The 23120-nt window shown below is 44.4% G+C and overlaps 1 protein-coding gene across 1 annotated transcript in view; it reads right to left on the bottom strand.

The window, feature by feature from the left end:
- Positions 1 to 22091, bottom strand: part of MCHR2 (melanin concentrating hormone receptor 2) — a 189230-nt gene extending 167139 nt beyond the window's left edge. The window contains exon 1 of the mRNA XM_066591414.1: positions 21910 to 22091. Within this exon, the coding sequence (XP_066447511.1) occupies positions 21910 to 22091 (182 nt within the window). The remainder of the gene's footprint in view (positions 1 to 21909) is intronic.
- Between the last annotated feature and the right edge of the window lie 1029 nt (positions 22092 to 23120).

Here is a 23120-nt window from a genome sequence, read left to right as displayed (position 1 = left end):
TCTCCTTTTCCTCTCGACGACTTTGTTCTCCCCCCCTCCCCCCGTTAAGTTCCTTACCAATGATTGCAAACAAAAAGCTGGGACGTTGCAGCGGAAGCGGGTGGGAGCCGCTGGTTGACCGGATTTACCAACCCGCATCTTTCATTGCTCCTTCCCCCACTTGCACACCCCGTCGTTTATACATTTGAATAGACCCCTAATGAAGTGGGGAAGTAGCTCCCTCCCACACACACAGCACATATTGGCTGAATGTACCCAACCTATATCTTCACATCTTTTAAAGCAAGTTTGGTACACTTCATTGCTAACCAAACATGCAAAACTCATAATCTGTGACTTGATACTAATGTCCTATAATGGCTTCATCTGTATAAGAAAATTCTCATTGTTTGTAAACGATTTTTTTCTGTACTCAAATAAAAACAAGATTGTTTAAAAAACTTCTTTTCTACAAAAAGATTTTTTTGTGTATCACTACATTCCAAAATCAAAACTTTTTTTTATTTTTCAGTCGACAGAGCAATCTGAGGGCTTTTTTATGGGGTGATTTAGTTTTCATTTGTACCACCTGATGATAAGAAGCACCTAGGTTTCAGAAGAGGAAAATAGAAGAAATAGTTTGAACTCCCCCAGACCAGGCAGGGAGGTATTACAGTAGGAATAAAGTGCAGTAGTACTGCTTCAGAATGAAGTATATACCACTTGTCAACCTGTCATTCAGGATCCAGGAAAGGTGAGTGTAAATGTAATGGTAATCTTATTACTTGTCACCGAGCTTTCCAGGAGCCCTGAATGCCATGTTTGACTAGTTATAGCAATGCATGTGGTATATATGTTTGCATAACTCTGCAGTTGGCATTCCGGATCCTGGAAGAGCGGAGTGACAAGGTAATAATGGTTCCATTAGTTGTCATCCAACTTTCCAGGAACCTGCATGGCATGTCTCATTATGGTCATGTATGGTGTATATATTAGACCACAACTAGGCACAAATGTATCCTCCATACAGGCAGCTGTCTTCCCCCTCCATTCCCCCATCTGCAATGCAGCAGGCAGATAAATGTTGTCCATTTGCTCAGATCTCATGGTGTCCCATCTCCCTGGCTTGCCTTGCTGTTTTACTTTCTCTCTCCCTCCTGTGATCAGGGCATGCTCTTCCCCTGGGATGCTGTGAGGTGTGCAGGGTTCTTTAATCTGCATCATGCCCCAGGTGTCATTTTCTGCAACTGTTCAAAAAATGTGGTAATGTCAAGTGTCCCATCCCAGCAGCAGCAATGACACTACAGGTCCTCTGATCTCTGCTTTATGTCCTTCCCAACCTCACCAGGGAGCTTAGGAAAATACCAGCCTTAGGGCTTTTACCCACTAGCGTTTTTTTTAATGCTGCAATATCGCTGCGTTTTTTCGATGGGACTTTCTAAAGTTAAAATCGCATCGCACAAAAATCATAAAAGCACAAACTTGCGATTTTTGTGCGATGCAATTTTAACATTAGAAAGTCCCATTGGAAAAAATGCAGCGATATCGCAGCTTTAAAATAAACACTAGTGAGTAAAAGCCCTTAGGGGTACAACCATGGACAAAGAAGAAAATTGACGACATCCGTCAGGAAATAAACTCCCTGACCCTAGTCCGGTCAGTACTGCATCTAGCTCTTGCTCACTCTCAGTACTCAGAACAGAGGAAGAAGTCTCCAGATTGCTTTCCTGCGCTAGCAACCCTCTTCCCTCACATCTCCTCCAGTCCCTCTCCCTGGTAGTCATCTCCCACATCACCACTATATTTAATCTTTCTCTGGCATCTTCCCCTCCTCATTCAAATGTGCTATCATATCCCCCCTGCTAAAGAAACTGACTCTTGACTCAAGCAATGCTGCCAACTACCACCCCATCTCCAACCTCCGCTTTATCTCCAAACTACTAGAACGCCTGGTTTACTTCTGCCATCACTCAGAAAACTCTCTTCTTGTCCTCCTACAGTCTGGCTTCCACCCCCTACACTAAAGTGTCAAATGATATCCTGACAGCCAAATCGAGGGGCGACTACTCGCTGCTGATCCTCCTCGATCTCTCTGAAGCATTTGACACTGCTGACCACAAACTCCTCCTCAGTATGCTTCGCTCCATTGGACTAAAGGATACAGCCCTCTCCTGGTTCTCCTCCTACCTATCCGACCGCTCTTTCAGTGTCTGCTTTGGTGGCTCCATCTCCCCTCCTCTTCCCCTTGCTGTTGCGGTCCCCCAGGGCTCAGTTCTTGTTGCCCTCCTCTTCTCCATCTTCACAGCCCATATTGGACAGACCATAAGGAGATTTGACTTTCATTACCATATCTATGCTGACAACACCCAGTTATACACCTCTTCCCGTGACATCACAGCAACACTCCTCCAGAACACCATCTGTAATTCTGGCATGTTTTTTATTTTTATTTTTCCCAGCATTCTCTGAGCAGTATAAATAATGTATTAAAGTAATTCTACAGGCCAGTACGATTATGCCAATACCAAATTGTAATAGTTATTTTTCTTTTTCATGACTTTTTCACACTTAAAGGGGTTGTCTCGCAAAAGCAAGTGGGGTTAAGCACTTCTGTATAGCCATATTAATGCACTTTGTAATATACATCGTGCATTAAATATGAGCCACACAGAAGTTATTCACTTACCTTCCCTGCGCTGGCGTCCCCGTCTCCATGGCTCCGTCTAACTTCAGCGTCTAATCGCCCGTTTAGACGCTCTTGCGCAGAAGGGTCTTCTGCCTTCGGGTCTGTCCGGCAGCAGCGGCGTTCTGGCTCCGCCCCCTTCTACGCATCATCGCGTAGCTCCGCCCCGTCACGTGTGCCGATTCCAGCCAATCAGGAGGCTGGAATCGGGACACGTGATGGGGCGGAGCTACGCGATGACGTGTGAAAGGGGGCGGAGCCAGAACACCGCTGCTGCCGGACAGACCCGAAGGCAGAAGACCCTTCTGCGCAAGCGCGTCTAATCGGGCGATTAGACGCTGAAGTTAGACGGAGCCATGGAGACGGGGACGCCAGCGCAGGGAAGGTAAGTGAATAACTTCTGTATGGCTTATATTTAATGCACGATGTATATTACAAAGTGCATTAATATGGCCATACAGAAGTGCTTAACCCCACTTGCTTTCGCGAGACAACCCCTTTAAAAAAAAAAGTAATAAAAGTTTAAAGCACCCTCCTTTTGCCATATCTATAATAAAAAAAATCTAAATCCTAAAAGTAAAATACAAATTTGATATCGCCGCATCCATAAATGTCCGATCTATCAAAGTAGTGCATTATTTACCCTGCATAGTGAACATAGTCCGGAAAAAAAAATAAAGAACGCCACAAATGCACTTTTTCAGTCACCCTGTTTCCCAGAAAAAATGCAATAAAAGCGAACAAAAAGTCATATGTATTCCAGATTGGTACCAACGTAAACTACAGGACATCCTGCAAAAAATGAGCCCTCACTTAACTACGTCGACGGAAAAAGAAAAAAGTTATTGCGCGCAGAAGATGCAGCAGAAAATAATTTTGAAAAATTAAATGTCTTTGAAAAAAAGTACTACAGCAAAATAAAAAAACTATACAAGTTTGGTATGGTAGTAATCGCACTGACCCATAGAATAAAGTTATCAGATCATTTTTGTTGCAGTTTGTGAGCCGTAGAAACAAGACGCACTGAAAGATAGCGGAATGTCATTTTTTTTTTTCATTTTCTCCACTTAGAATTTTGTAAAAGTTTTCAGTACATTATATGGTACTTTAAATACCACCATTGAAACATACAACTCGCCCCACAAAAAACAAGCCCTCATACAGCGATGTCGATGGATAAATAAAGGAGTTATGATTTTTTAAACGGGGGGAGGAAAAAAAGAAATGGGGAAAAAAGAAAAAAAGGGGCCATGTCATTAAGGGGTTAAATCATGTACCAACTTCCTTCTCTGGGTCATTACGACGCATGGATACCACATGTGTGATTTTATTTTAAATTTTTTACAAAGTAAAGGTAGGCAAGTGTTTTTATTTTTATTTTTTTTAATAATTTTTTTACTTTTGTTTTTTTTTTACTTTTTTTATTTTTGTCCCTTTAGGGGACTTCCACAGGGACCCATCAGGACCCCCTGATCACTTTCCGGGGGTCCGATGGTGACAGCCCTTTACATGATGCAGTGACAGCCCTTTACATGCTGCAGTCACATAGACTGCAGCATGTAAAGGGTTAACACAGCAGAGATCAGAGGTTTTCTCTGATCTCTGCTGTAAGAGCTGATGCCTGGCTGTCCTTCTGACAAGCCGATGGTCTCTATGGCAACCTATAAACAAAGCAGGAGACTTTGAAGCAGGAGATTGCGGCATATCGGCAATATCTTCTGCTTCTGTTGTTCAAAGCCCTTGCTTTGTTCAATGTTGGACTGTGCAGGCAGAGCACAATGCCAGAGCTTGTTGCAGCTCCCATAGTGATACATAGCCCAGAAATCTTCCGGGCTATATCACTATTGGCAGTGGAGCTCCTCCTGGAAAATTTCCGTGCGTGCCACTCAAGGGGTTAATCAGAAGGTCGCCGATGTTTAGGAATCATGTTTGTTACACCTACAGACATACTGTATTGGCATTTTTTTTTTTTGCAAAAGTGACAAGAGGAATTGCAGCCATTGTCACTTTTAAAGTAGCTTGTGCTATCAAACAAATAATTATAATTTAACTTTCACTTGTTGAGAAAAAAAAATCAAAAGTGATAGCCAATATGCACTGTACTTTTCGTTGCAACTTTGGTGAATGAAACTAAATTAGGATCATTTATAAATGTTCAAATAAATGTATAACCCATTATGACCATGGGTTCATGTCAATGCAGTTTGATTACTATAAACCCCTATATCACCATCGCTATACATGTTTACAGTGGAAATTAAGGGGCCTAAGGCTGTTCTGACACAGCCTGCTTTTTACAGCACTTCAAACGCCGTGTTAATTGCTGTAAAATGCTACAATTGATTTCAATGGGGCCTTGCAGACTAGCGTTTGCACAAGATTTTCAAGCGCTATCTGCTGTATGTTCATGCATTTTAGTGCTTTTTAACGTACCTCATCACCCATCACAATGATGGGGTGTGTAACAGAACACTCTTGAACACTGTACAATGTAATTTTTTAAAAAAGCAAAGAAAATAACAGTTTTCACTAGCCACAGTTTTTGCCCCCTGTAACTGGGATTGTTAGTGTGAAAATGAACAATAATACAATCATGTTATCCAAAGGTATAAAAAATTAATAATAAAAAAAAGTTAAAAACAGTTAGGACCCTATCCACAGGGGTGATTTAGCTGGCAGTAAATCGCCGTCGAATCACGCCGTCTGTAGCTCTCCATAGCATTGCTATGGAAAGCGCCGCCCCCCTGTCCACGAGCGGAAAATCATTGTGAATCTTTGCTCGTGGCCGACAATTCGCAGCAGAAATACTCGGAATGACTGCTAATAATTAAATAGAGTCAGCTGTCTTCTTTTCCCAGCGTTGGACACTGCTTAACTCTCTCCCTCTTCCTTTTTTTAAAGCTCTCATAGGAGTCTATGTGAGCTTCCAGCATATCTTGGCAAAAGACAGGGCAAGATCTATCTTTGGATGTAGCATATAAAATCGTCGAATGCTCTACTTTTGCTGGTGCAATTTGCATACGTGGCTATAATCAGGCATCTGAATGAATACATTGGAATTCAATGCTTCAGATGGTCGCAATTTTTTCCCACTTTTTGGACGCGTAGATGTGGTTGCGTTAATAAGGATTTATACTGTGTGGGAAAACCGATTTTGTTGTCTTTTTTTTTTACTTTATGCTAATTTTCTATTGAAAAAAGTACATGATTTATGACAATAGATAGGAGTGCCCAGTGCCTTTGTATGTCATCTTTCTCTTCCACCCATATTTTGTGCTTCTTGACATAATAGTAGCAACTAGAGATGAGCGAGCACACTCATCCGAGCTTGATGCTCGTTCGAGTATTAGGGTGCTCGAGATGCTCGTTACTCGAGACGAACACCACGAGGTACTCGAGTCAATTGCATGTTTAGCGCCATTTTCTAGCCAATAAACATGCGGGTAAGACATTACCACTTCCTGCTGTGACGTGCCAGCCCCCCCGCCCCCCAGTAGTGAGTGGCTGGCGAGAGCAGGTGACCGCCGGGTACTTAATGTGGTCCCACCCGCGGCTGGCCTCAGACTCATGCTGGCAGTGGCTAGGGAAAGTGCTGATGCTTATACAGGGATAGTGTTAGCGTTGGATCCTGTCTTTAAGAACCCAAATGGTCCTTCTTAGGGCTACTCCTCATCCTGTGCATTACAATTGTGGCTGGCTGGGAGCAGTAGTGCACCAATTTTTTTTTAAGTATCTAGGCCTTTGCAGGCCATTACACCTATACTGTCCTGTGTGTGCAGTGCCATAGGCAGAGTTGAGGAAAAGAGCTTCTTATATAGGGAAAGTGTTATGATAGGACCCTGTCTTCAAGAACCCAAACGGTACTTCATATGACTCATCGTGTGCATGACAGCTGTGGCTGGCTGGGAGCAGTAGTGCACCAGCTTTTTTTTTTTTTTAAACATCTATCCCGCTGCAGAGCATTACAGCTATAGCAGCTCACTCTCATCGCTAAATAGTGTGCAAATATTTCCTGGCCCACTGCAGAACAGCATTTCACACATACCATTCTATGTGTTGGGCGAAGTTGCCGCAGTTATCAGCACAATCCACCGGCTGTATAGCTTTCTGCCCCTGTGCAGACCGTTGCACAATAGCCTTTCCTTGGGTGCAGCGAAGTTGACACAGTTATTAGCACTGTTATTAGCATTAGTTTTCTGCCCCTGTGCAGACAGTCGCACAATACCCTTTCCTTGGGTGCGGTGAGGTTGTTTTTTTTTTTTTTTCTTTTAAATATATATCTCTCTGCAGAGCATTACAGCTGTCAGTCTGCAGTGCATTAGGCAGAGTTGAGGGAAAGAGCTGCTTATATAGGGAAAGTGTTTGAGTAGGATCCTGTCTTCAAGAACCCCAATGGTCCTTCTTAGGGCTACTCCTCATCGTGTAGATTACAGTTGTGGCTAGCTGGGAGCAGTAGTGCACCAGGTTTTTTTTTAAGCATCTATCCCTCTGCTGAGCATTACAGCTATAGCAGTTCACTCTCATCGCTAAATAGTCCGCAAATATTTTCTGGCCCACTGCAGAACAGCATTTCACAGATACCATTCTATGTTGCCACAGTTATCAGCACAATCCACTGGCTGTATAGCTTTCTGCCCCTGTGCAGACCGTCGCACAATAGCCTTTCCTTGGGTGCAGTGAAGTTGCTGCAGTTATTAGCACTGTTCACTGGCTGTATAGCTTTCTGCCCCTGGGCAGAGCGTCGCACAATACCCTTTCATTGGGTGCAGTGAAGTTGCCCCTGTTATCAGCACTATCCACTGGCTGTATAGCTTTCTGCCCCTGGGCACAGCATCGCACAATACCCTTTCTTTGGGTGTGGTGAAGTTGCCCCTGTTACCAGCGCTATCCACTGGCTGCATAGCTTTCTGCCCCTGGGCAGAGCATCGCACAATACCCTTTTCTTGGGTGCGGTGAAGTTGCTGCAGTTACCAGCACTATCAACTGGCTTTCTATTTTTCTCCCACTCCATACAGCCTCTCTATTATATACAAGTCTCTGTGAGCGGTAAAGACAGCAGTTTAATTTTTTCCGGTCACAGCATAGAGCCTCCAGTATCTACATGTCTCTGTGTGCGGTAAATTAGCCACAGTTCTTAGTGCTATACGGTGGGGTAATTTATTTTGGCCCTGCTCTATCCTTAATCTGACATGATGAGGAGTAGGGGTAAGGGTCAAGGACGTGGACGTAGAAGTGGACGCGGGCGTCCAAGTGAAGATGTGGGCGCAGGCCGAGGTCCTGGGCATCACAGCCGGCTGCTGAGGGATTAGGAGAGCGCCAGCTATCTATCACAATTTGCGCGTCCGCGACGTAGACCTTTATTACAAGAAGAACAGTACGAGCAGGTCCTGTCGTGGATAGCAGGTAATGCGTCCAGCAATGTATCAAGCCCCAATCTTCTACGCAGTCCACTAATCCAGGCCTAGGGACTGCACCTCTGAATCCTCTGGCTGATCCTCCTTCCTCCCAGCTTCATTACTCCAGGAAAATGATAGATTCTGAGCAGGCAGACTCCCAGGAACTGTCCTCAGGTCCCTGCCATAAGTGGGAAAAAACGGTTCCTCTCACCTGAGGAGTTTGTCGTGACCGATGCCCAACCTTTGGAAAGTTCTCAGAGTCCGGGTGATGAGGCTGGAGACTTCCAGCAACTGTCTCAAGAGCTTTTTGTGGGTGAGGTTGATGAGACACAGTTGTCTGTCAGTGAGGTAGTAGTAAGGGCAGTAACTCCAAGGGAGAAACGCACAGAGGATTCGAAGGAAGAGCTGCTGGACAATGAAGTGACTGACCCCACCTGGTTTGCTAAGCCTATTGTGGACAGGGCTTCAGAGGGGGAGGCAAGTGCAGCAGCAGGACATGTTGGAAGTGGCAGTGGAGTGCCCAGGGGTAGAGGCAAGGCCAGAGCGAAGAATCCCCCAACTGTTTCCCAAAGCACCTCCTCGCGGCAAGCCTCCGTGCTGAGGGCTAGGTGTTCAAAGGTGTGGATGTTTTTTAGTGAGAGCGCGGATGACCGACGAACTGTGATGTGCAACCTGTGTCGCACCAAGATCAGCCGGGGAGCCACCACTACCAGCCTCACCACCACCAGCATGCGCAGACATATGATGGCCATGCACCACACAAGGTAGGGCGAAGGCCATTCACACCCCTTCCTCTTCCCCTGTGCCACAACCTGCCACACAGAACCAATCCTCCTCCACGGATGCAGGCAGAAGTGCTTCCCTGCCTGCACTCACACCCTCACCTCCACCGTCTTCCACTCCATCCAGCAATGTCTCTCAGCGCAGCATTCAGTTGTCGCTAACACAAGCATTGGAGCAAAAGCGGAAATACGCCGCCACACACCCGCATGCACAAGCTTTAAATGTGCACATTGTCAAATTAATCAGCCTGGAGATGCTGCAGTACAGGCTTGTGGAAAGGGAGGCTTTCAGAGACACTACTCGGTCCCCAGTCGCCACTATTTTTCCCGGTGTGCCATCCCCGCCCTACACCAGCACGTCTCCCTCAACATAAATCGTGCCCTCACCAACGCAGGGGACTGGGAAGGTCCACTTAACCACGGACACGTGGACAAGTACTGGTGGGCAGGGCCACTATATCTCCCTAACGGAACATTGGGTGAACTTGGTGGAGGCTGGGACCGAGTCAGAGCCTGGGACCGCTCACATACTACCCACACCCAGAATAGTGGGTCATACCTCAGTGCTGGTATCTGCGGCGTTTTATGCCACCTCCTCTAAACCCTCTGGCACCTCTACCTCTCAATTAAGAAGTGTGAGCACGTCGCCGGCAGTTGGTAGCGCGCGGCAGCACAGCGGTGGACAAGAGTCAGCAAGCTATGCTGAAACTAATCAGCTTAGGTGACAAGAGGCACATGGCCCCCGAGCTGCTGCACGGTCTGACAGAGCAGACCAACCTCTGGCTTTCGCCGCTGAGCCTCCAACCGGGCATGGTCATGTGCGACAACGACTGTAACCTGCTGGCAACTCTGCAGCTCAGCAGCCTCACACACGTGCCATGCCTGGCCAACGTCTTCAATCTGGTGATTCAGCGGTTTCTGAGAAACTACCCGCAGTTGTCTGACCTGCTCAGCAAGGTATCCCGCGCCTGTGCACATTTCCGCAAGTCCACCACGGACGCTGCCACCCTGGGGACCCTGCAACATCGGTTTCAGCTGCCAGAGCACTGACTGCTGTGTGATGTGCCCACACGCTGGAATTCTACGATGCACATGTTGGCCAGGCTGTACGAGTAGTGTAGAGCAATACTGGAATACCAGCTGCAACATGGGCGGCAGAGTGGTAGTCAGTGATGTGGCAATCATTAGCGTTACCATCCCGCTGCTTTGCCTGCTGAGAAGTTCACTTGCTAAGCATAAAGGCCAATGCCTTGCGGTTGGAACAGGAGATGGGGGATGACAGTATATCACTTGATAGCCAGACCACCCTCCTGTCTATATCTCAGGCGGTTTTGGAGGAAGGGGAAGAGACAGCTGGGCACACTGTAGAGGGTACCCATGCTGCTTGCCTCTCATCTGTTCAGCATGTATGGGCTGAAGAGGGGGAGGAGATTCCTGAAAGTCATCCTCCTAGTGAGGACAGCAATGTGTTGTGTACTGGTACCCTGGCACACATGGCTGACTTCATGTTAGGCTGCCTTCCCGTGACCCTTGCATTAGACACATTCTGGCTAACACGGATTACTAGGTGTACACCCTTCTCAACCCATGGTATAAAAAGAACCTTTCCACTCTAATTCCCGAAGCGGAAAGGGGTGCGAGAGTGATGCAATACCACAGGGCCCTGGTGGAAAAAGTGATGCTAAAGTTCCCATCTGACAGCGCTAGTGGCAGAAGACGCAGTTCTGAGGGTCAAGTAGCAGGGGAGGCACGGGGATCATGCAGCATGTCCAGCGCAGCAGGGCGACACTCTCCAAGGCCTTTGTCAGTTTTATGGCTGCCCAGCAAGACTGTATCACCACTCCCCAATCAAGAGTAAGTCAGAGGGAGCACTGTAAAAAGATGGTGAGTGAGTACGTAGCCGATCGTACCACCATCCTCCGTGATGTTTCTGCTCCATACAACTATTGGGTGTTAAAGCTTGACACGTGGCACGAACTTGCACTGCCTTGGAGGTGCTGGCCTGCCCTGCCGCTAGCGTCTTGTCAGAGAGGGTGTTTAGTGCAGCTGGGGGAATCATCACAGATAAGCATACCTGCCTGTCAACTGCCAGTGCAAACATGCTTACACTCAAAGATGAACAAAGGCTGGATTTCCCCAAACTTCTCTTCTCCACCGGCAGAAAGCAGCAGAACCTAATTATTCTTTTCTCAGCAACAGGAGAAAAATGCATCCTCTATCACTACAAAAAAAGGGGGAATTAGCTTCGTCAATCACTCTCGGATATTATTATTCCTCCTCCTCCTAATCCTCCTCCTAAAGCAGCATGTCCTCACGCTGAACTGCCAATTTGTATGCGGCCCAAAAGCCTCTGTTTACAACTTTTTCCCAATTTTTAAAAGTTTCAAAAGTTTTTATACTTTAACTGATACCAATTTTTTCGGGAGGGCTGCCTCTAGGCTCTGTTATAAATTAAAGGGGTTGTCTCGCTAAAAAAGCAAGTGGGGTTCAGCACTTCTGTATGGCCATATTAATGCACTTTGTAATATACATCGTGCATTAAATATGAGCCATAAAGAAGTTATTCCCTTACCTGCTCCGTTGCTGGCGTCCCCGTCTCCATGGCTCCGTCTAATTTTGGGGTCTTCTTGCTTTTTTAGACGCGCTTACGCAGAAGGGTCTTCTCCCTTCTGGTCGTCCAGGCACGAGCGGCGTTTTGGCTCCGCCCCCTTCTACGCGTCATCGCGTAGCTCCGCCCCGTCACGTGTGCCGATTCCAGCCAATCAGGAGGCTGGAATTGGCAATGGACCACACACAGCCCACGGTGCACCATGGGAGAAGACCCGCGGTGCATCGTGGGTGAGGATCCCGGCGGCCATCTTGGAGAAGGAAGAAGTAGGAAGAAGGAAGAAGTCGCAGAGCGGGGATTCGGGTAAGTAATATATATATATTTTTTATTTTAACACATCCCTTGGGTTTGTACTGCGCCGAACGGGGGGCCTATGCAAAAAAAAAAAAAAAAATCGTTTCGGCGCGAGAAAACCCCTTTAAGCAACAGCGAGCTGTATCTTTAAAAGATGTTTTTGGGTTTCACCTGCCCTCACGGTTGAGCAATTTTTCAGGGGTACACTTGTACTCTTGGTACACCAATTTTTCTTGCTCTTGCCTATACTGTAATCTAACTAATTTTTTCGGCCTTCACCTACACTCTTGGTAAACACATTTTTTCAGGTGTTTGCCTATACTCTTGGTACACCAATGTTTCAGGGGTTCGCCTACACTCTTGCTACAGAAATGTTACAGGGGTTCGCCTATACTCTTGCTACAGAAATGTCACTGGGGTCCACCTATACTTTTGCTACAGAAATGTTATTGGGGTTCACCTATACTTTTGCTATAGAAATGTTACTGTGGTCCGCCTATACTCTTGCTACAGAAATGTTACTGGGGTCCGCCCATACTCTTGCTACAGAAATGGTACTGGGGTACGCCTATACTCTTGCTACAGAAATGTTACTGGGGTCCGCATATACTCTTGCTACTGAAATGTTACTTTTGGTCACCCTATACTCTTGCTATAGAAATGTTACTCGGATCCACCTATACTATTGCTACATAAATTTTACAGGGGTTCGCCTATACTTTTGCTACAGAAATGTTACTGGGGTCTGCCTATACTCTTGCTACAGAAATGTTACTAGGGTACACCTATACTCTTGCTACAGAAATGTTACAGGGGTCCGCCTATACTCTTGCTACAGAAATGTTACAGGGGCCCGCCTATACTCTTGCTACAGAAATGTTACTGGGGTTCGCCTATACACTTGCTACTGAAATGTTTGAGGTGTTCGCCTATACTCTTGCTACAGAAATGTTACAGGGGTCCGCCTATACTCTTCCTACAGAAATGTTACTGGGGTCCGCCTATACATTTGCTACTGAAAGGTTTGAGGGGTTCGCCTATAGTCTTGCTACTGAAATGTTACATGGGGTCCGCCTATACTCTTGCTACAGAATTGTTACAGGGGTCCGCCTATACTCTTGCTACAGAAATGTCACTGGGGTCCACCTATACTTTTGCTACAGAAATGTTATTGGGGTTCGCCTATACTTTTGCTACAGAAATGTTACTGGGGTCCGCCTATACTCTTGCTATAGAAATGTTACTGCGGTAAGCCTATACTCTTCCTACAAAAATGTTACTGGGGTCCGCCTATACTGTTGCTAGAGAAATGTTAGTTTTGGTCCCCCTATACTCTTGCTACAGAAATGTTACTCAGGTCCGCCTATACTCTTGCTACAGAAATGTCACTGGGGTCCACCTATACTTTTGCTACAGAAATGTTATTGGGGTTCGCCTATACTTTTGCTACAGAAATGTTACTGGGGTCCGCCTATACTCTTGCTATAGAAATGTTACTGGGGTAAGCCTATACTCTTCCTACAAAAATGTTACTGGGGTCCGCCTATACTGTTGCTAGAGAAATGTTAGTTTTGGTCCCCCTATACTCTTGCTACAGAAATGTTACTCAGGTCCGCCTATACTATTGCTACAGAAATGTTACTGGGGTCCGCCTATACTCTTGCTACAGATATGTTACTGGGGTCCACCTATGCTGTGGGTGCACAAAGACTTCCAATCGCTGTGTTTTACCTGTCTGTCACAAATACACTGACTGACTAGAAATGGTAGAAATGTGGGCCGAGGTCCTTGGCAGGGTGAAACTCTGCAATGTTTGGGCACTCTGATTTCTTCCTGTGTAATACCATCTTTGTGCACCCACAGCATAGGCAAGCCCAAGGAACTCAAAGACTTCCCATTGCGGTGTTGAGCTATCTGACACCTACACAGAATGAATTGTGTGGAGACACATGGATTTCCCACAATGTGGAGGCTGGGACCAAGCCTGACCCTGGGCCTGCTCACGTACTTCCCACACAGAATATTGCTGCATTGTGGAGATGTGTAGAAGTGCTGGCACCTGAGTCCCATTTGTGCCCACATTTGCGGCTCCTGACAATTTTGTGACAGAGGTGGCATTTGATTGGAATGATGATCGTATGTCAATTTATCAGCAATTCTCATCAGCATTGTGGGCTATCGCTCACACTTTCAAAGAGGGTCGCTGCCTGGCCCTGCCAACCCTCTGCAGTGTGTGCCTCCGCTTCCTCCTCATCCAGCACGCACTTATAAATAGACATGAGGATGGTGTGGCTATGAAGCGAGCATGTGGTATGAGGCCAGTTGAACGCTGCACAGGGAGAATTTTGTGTGCGCTGTGAACGGTTGGTTGGACAGCAATGCCAGCATGTAACCCAGGAAAAGAGGCAGCGGTGTCACCCACAGGCAGTGATTGTCCTTGGTTGCAGGTAGTGTGGTGCTTAGCTAAGATGTGCCAGCACGTGTGCCTTGCTAATGAGGGTTTGTTCCAAGTAAATTGTTAGGGGGGTGACTGCCAGGCTCTTGCCCCTATTTTGGCTCAATAGTGGGACCCAGGAGCCTCAGATGCAGCCATGCATGCTGCCCCTGCCATTCCCTATCCATTTCTGTGGTGTTTTCATGACTTACTGATGTTTACAGGTGTTTCACAAGTCATCACCTATACGGAGCATCGGTACCATACAAAAATGCTCAAATCGCCCATTGACTTCAATGGGGTTCATTACTCGAAACGAGCTCTCGAGAATTACGAAAAGTTCGACTCAAGCAACGAGCACCCGAGCATTTTGGTGCTCGCTCATCTCTAGTAGCAACTAGAGATGAGCGAACGTACTCGGTAGGGCCGATTTCGCAATCGAACACCGCGATTTTCGAGTACTTCACTACTCGGGTGAAAAGTACTCGGGGGCGCTGTGGGTGAGCGGGGGGTTGCAGAGGGGAGTGGGGGGGAGAGGGAGAGAGAGAGCGCTCCCACCTGTTCCGCGCTGCTACCCCCGCTCCACCACGCCACACCCCGCCCCCAGCGACCCCCGAATCTTTTCACCCGAGTAATGAAGTACTCGGAAATCGCGGTGCTCGATTGCGAAATCGGCCTTACCGAGTACGTTCGCTCATCTCTAGTTTTAACTTTTTCATGCTGTAAAAGGTCAATGATTTGATGTGTGTAAAAAAAACAACAAGTAAAAAAGCAATGAATTCATGAATGGTCACTGCGCAGAGGCAGCACCCACCCAATCAGTGGCAGCTCTCAGCTGTCATTCAATAGCTGAGAGCATTCTCTGATTGGTCACAGTGCTCTGCCAATAACAGGCAGCCCTTTCAGCAGGCAGGGAAAAAGCCTCAGTGCAGTTCAGGAGAAGAGCCAGCTGGAGGCAGCTGAGCGACGGCAGCTGCAGAGAGGTGAGTATACTTTTTTTTACACACTTTTGGATTGATTTTCAGGGAAGGGCTTATATTTTAAGCCCTTCCCTGAAAATCACTGCAGCGCTTGCCGGCAGCCCATTGCTTTCAATGGATCTGGCTGTACTGCCGGCTCCATTAAATTCAATGGTAGAACATCGCTCTCCTCTGCCACAGCTGTCACAGCTGTGGCAGAGGATCGCGGTCTTCACTGTATGTGCTCAGTTGGGATCAGCCCCATTGAGCGCAAGGTGAAACATACACATACACAGAACACCGGTTTGTGCAGAACGTAGTTACATGCATTCTGCAAACCGGTGTCCTATCATTTTCGCTGTATGCGTTTGTGCACATGTAAAATTCGCACATGTGCCCATCCCCATTGAAAAGCATTGGTTCTATTTAGATGCGGCCGGCAAACGCAACTGATAGACACGCGTACAAGGGCCGTGTGACTGAGCCCTCAGACTGAATTTGAGTGTTAAAATTGCCTGTGCATATAAAAACAATGTTAAAACAATTTGACCATTACATGTGAGAAATTGCAGCCATCGTTTTGATTATTTAGACCAAAAATAGTATGTCTGTAATAGTCATTCTCATAAATTCTTCTTTAAACTTTTAAAATGATTGCACAGATGATCCAAGACCAAACTCAGAAAGTATACAATGAATAATGTACTTTCTCGACTATACTGTGGATATTAGTTGATGTACTGTTTTAAAAATATATATATTAAATAATGTAGGATATTTTTTTTAGAAATTCAAATTTGCATCTCACTCGTATATTTGAATGTCATTATATGCAACTACTGGATGTGAAATATAGCATTAGGAATGCTGCTGAAACAGTCCCAACCGAAGTCTATTTCTAGACTTCAGTAAAATGTGTTATCCTACAGGTAATTTATCATGGGTTTGCATTTAAACTAGAAAGGGACTTATTTTTAGGATGCAGGTGGCAGAGAATTGACTTTTCCTTTTGAAGTTGCTACTAAACTATAACACTACAGTTTGTTTGTACAAATACCTTTAAAGCCCAGTTTTGGACACTATTAATTTTAAATTACAATAACATAGCTAGGAGAACAATAAACACCTTATCATTAGCATTAATATACATTTTGCATTATTTTGCACATTTGAACTTCCTATTAAAGTGGATCAGGAGAATAGAGTGTTTGAAGTTAGTTAAATGAGTATTTGCTTAGAATAGGTAACAAATATATGACCATTAACATTCTAAGGACCATTAACCCTGTCATTTTTTTTTTTTTTGGGGGGGGGGGTCTTGTTTCTATGGTGTACAGTGCATATGAGAATTAGCCTATTCAAATGAATAGATTCTTTAAATTACATAATAATTTTATTCTATGGGTCACTATGTTTACTGCAATATCAAACTTTTGTATGCTTTTTTCCCCCCAAAGATATATATATATATATATTATTATTATTTTCTAACTGCCTTAACTTTTTTATTTTTTCATCAACATTTTGTCTTGGAGACGGGGGTAACCTAAAAAGCTCAATTCTGAGTTGTTTTTTTTTACGAAGTTTACTGTGGGATAGTTTGGACTTCAATGGATGCCATATATACCATTGAAGTACACTACCGTTCAAAAGTTTGGGGTCACCCAAACAATTTTGTGTTTTCCATGAAAAGTCACACTTATTCACCACCATGCGTTGTGAAATGAATAGAAAATAGAGTCAAGACATTGACAAGGTTAGAAATAATGATTTGTATTTGAAATAACATTGTTTTTACATCAAACTTTGCTTTCGTCAAAGAATCCTCCTTTTGTAGCAATTACAGCATTGCACACCTTTGACATTCTAGCTGTTAATTTGTTGAGGTAAGCTTGTGAAATTGCACCCCACGCTTCTAGAAGCATCTCCTACAAGTTGGATTGGTTGGATGGGCACTTCTGGCGTACCATACGGTCAAGCTGCTCCCACAACAGCTCAATGGGGTTCAGATCTGGTGACTGCGCTGGCCACTCCATTACCGATAGAATACCAGCTGCCTGCTTCTGCTGTAAATAGTTCTTGCACAATTTGGAGGTGTGTTTAGGGTCATTGTCCTGTTGTAGGATGAAATTGGTTCCAATCAAGCGCTGTCCACTGGGTATGGCATGGCGTTGCAAAATGGAGTGATAGCCTTCCTTATTCAGAATCCCTTTTACCCTGTACAAATCTCCCACCTTACCAGCACCAAAGCAACCCCAGACCATCACATTACCTCCACCATGCTTAACAGATGCCGTCAGGCATTCTTCCAGCATCTTTTCATTTGTTCTGCGTCTCACAAACGTTCTTCGTTGTGATCCAAACACCTCAAACTTGGATTCATCCGTCCACAACACTTTTTTCCAGTCTTCCTCTGTCCAATGTCTGTGTTCTTTTGCCCATCTTAATCTTTTTCTTTTATTGGCCAGTCTCAGATATGGCTTTTTCTTTGCCACTCTGCCCTGAAGCCCAAAATCCCGCAGCCGCCTCTTCACTGTAGATGTTGACACTGGTGTTTTGCGGGTACTATTTAATGAAGATGCCAGTTGGGTACCTGTGAGGCGTCTGTTTCTCAAACTAGAGACTCTAATGTGCTTATCTTCTTGCTTAGTTGTGCAACGCGGCCTCCCACTTCTTTTTCTACTCTGGTTAGAGCCTGTTTGTGCTGTCCTCTGAAGGGAGTAGTACACACCGTTGTAGGAAATCTTCAATTTCTTAGCAATTTCTCGCATGGAATAGCCTTCATTTCTAAGAACAAGAATAGACTGTCGAGTTTCAGATGAAAGTTCTCTTTTTCTGGCCATTTTGAGCGTTTAATTGACCCCACAAATGTGATGCTCCAGAAACTCAATCTGCTCACAGGAAGGTCAGTTTTGTAGCTTCTGTAACGAGCTAGACTGTTTTCAGATGTGTGAACATGATTGCACAAGGGTTTTCTAATCATCAATTAGCCTTCTGAGCCAATGAGCAAACACATTGTACCATTAGAACACTGGAGTGATAGTTGCTGGAAATGGGCCTCTATTCACCTTTGTAGATTTTGCACAAAAAAACAGACATTTGCAGCTAGAATAGTCATTTACCACATTAGCAATGTATAGAGTGCATTTGTTTAAAGTTAGGACTAGTTTAAAGTTATCTTCATTGAAAAGTACAGTGCTTTTCCTTCAAAAATAAGGACATTTCAATGTGACCCCAAACTTTTGAACGGTAGTGTATATATATTGAGTATATACCATATATACTCAAGTATAAGCCTAGTTTTTCAGCACATTTTTTTATGTTGAAAAAGCCCCCCTCAGCTTATACTCGAGTGAGGTAAAAAAAAACCTCAATACGTACCTCCCAGCCTGCGTATGTGTCCCCAGCACGATGGTCTCCAACGGTGCGGCAAGCTGCTTGACAATTCTCCCTGCTGTTACCTCTCTGCTCAGCTTTGAATTTCCCCGCCATCAGCACTTGATCATTCACAGCCATTCAGTGGATGACATCACTGAATGGCTGTGATTGGTTTATCAAACGCCGGCTGTGATTGGCTGGCGCTCGATCCAATCACAACACTTACTTACACAGCTCTGACGGGTTTACCTAGTATATACTGGAGTATAGCTAGGCTTATACTCGCGTCAATAAGTTTTACCAGTTTTTGTGGTAAAACTTATTGACTCGGCTTATATTCAGGTCGTCTAATACTCAAGTATATATGGTATTTTCTTTTGTTTTAAATATGGCAGAGGGGCTTTTTTAAAATGATTAATAAAACTTTTTTTAAACTGATTTTTGATTTTTTTAGTCCCTATAAGGGACAAGAACTTGTGATGGTTTGATCGCTACTGCAGTATGATGTAATGCCATAGCATTACATCATACCGTGATATGACAGGCAATCTATCAAGCCATGTCACAGCAATGGCTTGATAGGCAATCTGTAATGGCAGTCCTGGGGGCTTTCAGAAGGCCCTTTCTGCCATGCAAACTGCATGGCACCCTGTGAATATTGATCGGGGCTGTCAGAATTGATGGTGCCATTTAAAGGGTTAACAGCTCTGATTAGTTATGCTGAAAACATTGCATGGAGCCTGATCAATCCCCGAACTCCTCTGTACAAACCCGGAACCTACAACTCCAACACTGCAAAGCAACAGTGGTAACAAGTGAGCCACAACACTCGTCTGTTTGGATCCTGAGAAGGTGAAGAACAACAAGAATAAACAAGAGAACATAAAAAACCCACCCAGATGTTTCCCTTAGTCAAATTTGAACCTACAAATCCAGCACAATCACATGACTGCGTATAAAAACAGCATGTTAGAGAAACAGAGTCTCTCAGCAGTAAAAGTAGCCAGTGATTCACCAATCAATGAAAAACTGCATATAAAAATTGTGTAACAATGTTCAACGTAAAATTGTGAAGACGTTGAATATCCCACCATAGACAATACATAATATTATCAAAAGATTTAGAGAATCTGGAGAAATTCATGCGCACAAGGAACAAGGCCGATGGTCATATTGGATGCTGCAGGCCCTCGGGCATCACTGTAAATACAAGTTAAAGCTGTGTCATGCAAAGGAGAAACCATATATGTACAAAATCCAGAATCTCATTTAAAAAAGACTGAGACAAATTTAAAAAGTTCTGGGGCAGATGAATCAAAATTATATTATTTTTGGAAACCACAGGCTCCGTGTCCTGTGGATTCAAGAAGAGAGGGAGAACCATCCAGCTTGTTATCAGTATACAGTTCAAAAGTCTTCATCTTTGATAGTATGGGGTTGCATTAGTGCCAATGGCATGGGCGGCTTACACGTCTTGAAAGGCACATAGAGGTTTTAGAACATATGCTCCCATCCAGACAATGTCTCTTTCAGGGAAGACTTTGCATATTTCAGCAAGAGAAAGTTAAACCACATACTGCATCAATAATAACAGCATGGCTTTGCAAAAAAAAAAAAAAAAACAGATGGTGAACTGGCCATCTGCAGTCCTGGCCTTTCACCAACAAAAAACATTTGGTACATTATAAAACTAAAAATGGTAAAGGGAGAATTTATCAGGGCAGCTAATTGCTGATTTTTCACTGCCCAGCTTAGTTAGATTTCCAGGTCTCTTCCCATACACAATGAAGAATTTATCAATGTCAATAAGTTTGGAGGGGAGAAGCTGATAGGAAGCCATGTGACAAGTTCTATTTAAAGCTTTCTGTTAATCACTTATACTATTCCTTTGTTGTCCATGTTACGTCAGCTGTTCTGGCCATGGCTTTGCTGATATCAACTGCAGAATTTCTTGATTGTCACGGCAGTCATCCTTCTGATGTCCCCCAAGTGGCTTATTTATGGGGAACTTGGCTTTGTCATCGATACACAAAGATTAAAGTATTTACTATTACATGCCTCCTGTTCCTGTGTTGTGATGCCTATCCAGACTACTGACTAAAATATATTATCGGGACTCGAACCCTGTTCCCAGACCACCAGCGGCTCTCCCTGTTGAGCCATCCAAGGCTTTGGACAAATTCCACTGCAAACCCTAGCCTTGTTTCTATGTTCCTGTTAACCTAGTTCCTGTCTCGATTGGACTTCCTAAAAAAGCCTGCTCTTGCCACTCCCTCAGTGAAAGATTATTGTGCTCTTTGCCTTGATCAAGCATCACCTCCTAACCTGCTCCTCTACTGCTTTCATGACTACCCCGATAAAGACTCCTGGCTTCCATCTGACTATGCTTCCTGCTTCATCCATCTGTACTGCAAACGTGACTACCCAATAATGACTCCTGGCTTCTTCCTGACTACTCTCCAGTCTCGCATGGCTACTATACCTGTGGCTCCTATCCAGCGAGGGTAAGATGTTACACATACCTTGCCTTTGGCCTGATTCTTGGATATTCCTTCTGAATTGTCCTTTGGATTGTTTACCCAGTACCTGTTGTATATTCCTTAGACATTTTGCCCCGGTCTAGCCAGCTGAAAACCGACTGTGGCTTGGCTTAGAGAGTCCACATCTCTAATAAGAGATGTCATGCTCTCTAGGACTCCAGGGATATTTATATTAACTACCAAATGACACTAGACCACCAAGGATATTGACAATAACCTTTAAATCAACTTAGACTTAGGCCAAAAGCACACGGGCGGAAATTCTGCAGCGAGATTCCCAGCGGAATTTCTGCAGTTGCCCACTGCCATAGGATTGCATTGGTTTATGCAATCTTATGCAGACAGCTGCAATTTTGATTGTGGAAAAATTGTGTGCTAACAAATTTGCGGTATGTCCTATTTGAGTGTGAGTCTCTGTGAGGCTCGCACAACTGCGTCATCACTGACACGCTGGCTCTGCACTGCACATGTGCACATGTGCAACACATCTGCAGAACAGAGCGAAGACACCAGACAGGTAAGCCATGGGTCACTGCAGAAGCATGGGTGTGCATCCTGCTGTGAGAATCTCGCAGTTGGAATCCAAACCAGCCATCTGCATTCGGCCTTAAAGGCATGTCAAGGTAAAATATTAGCCTATTTAATAACCATAGACCACCAGAGATATTATTATACACTGGTTACAAAGATGAAATAGTCACCTTCATACTGGTATTTCATAGTCCCAGTGCTGGATTTTTTAAAAGAAAGAATCTGTTAAACTATTCTGACTTTCAATCATTCTCATCATTACAATTGCCATGTCGTTTTTTCTAAAACACAAATGTCTTCGTTTTTTGCAATTGTTGCTGCTTACCTTATGATAGTTACCAGCACTAAGATATTTCCTACTAATCCAGTAGAACAGATGATTCCAATGAAGGAAGGGAGAATAACAGTTTCTGCAGTATTAATGAGATGATAATCATTTCGCTTATTCCATGATTTATTTGCTAAGTCATCAGTACTATTCAATGATGTGATTTGGATTCCATTCATTGTTATACACCGCTTTAATCTGCAACAATAAAAGACATATTCAGTTCATGATGTGATTTTCTTTGTATAAATTTCTACTTTTTCCCAGTGCCTACTGGTTTTGCACTAAATTCTCTCATACTAATTCAATATAATAGAACATTTTTGTGAAACAATTAAATGGCTTCTACATTATTTAACCATTTCAGGCCCTAATGATGACATTTTTTTTTTCATTTTCCCACTCCTAGAATGTAACCTTTTGATTTTCCTATATGCATAGCAATATAAGGGCATTTTTTGTTGGACAAGTTGCATTTTTGACATTATTTTGGGGTACACTTAATGTAATCTATGGGTCAACACATTTCCAGCAATACCAAGTTTATTTTGATATTTCCGTACACTAAAAATACTTGTTTTCAAGATGTGTTTTTGTATTGCCGCATTTCAGGAGCCATATTGTTTTTTATTTTTTCACATTAAGGCCTTAGTCAGATGGGCGTTTTTAGCCGCGATTTGCGCATGTGCATGCGTCCGGCGATTTTATAAAACCATTGCTTTGCAATGGTATCGGACACATGAGTGCTTTTTATGCGCTCGTCCGATAAATTATAGAACAGAAATCGCAGATCGCACCTATCTGCGATCTGCGATTCCTGTTCTCTTCTCTATATGCACTCAATGGGGCCGGCGGCAGCAGCGCCGACCCCATTGAGAACATATAGAAGACAAATCATTCTTCTCTGCCACAGCTGTAACAGCTGTGACAGAGAAGAACGATGTTTGCCCATTGAATTCAATGGAGCCGGCAATACAGCCGCTGCATTGAAAGCAATGGGCTGCCGGCGTGCGTGGGGTGAATTGTCGGGAAGGGCTTAAATATATAAGCCCTTCCCTGCAATTCATCCTAAAATGTGTTAAAATAAAAAAAAATTGTATACTCACCTTTCCGCTGCAGCCGGAGTCCAGCCGCGGCCGCTGTCAGTTCTCCTGAACTGCTTCTCGGCACTATTCAGCCGGCGGGGCTTTAAAATCCCCGCCTGCTGA

This window comes from Eleutherodactylus coqui, chromosome 1, assembly GCF_035609145.1.
Source record: "Eleutherodactylus coqui strain aEleCoq1 chromosome 1, aEleCoq1.hap1, whole genome shotgun sequence".
NCBI classification, from domain to species: Eukaryota; Metazoa; Chordata; class Amphibia; order Anura; family Eleutherodactylidae; genus Eleutherodactylus; species Eleutherodactylus coqui.
The sequence above is the reverse complement of the archived record's forward strand: the minus strand, read 5'-3'. Positions and strand labels throughout refer to the sequence as shown.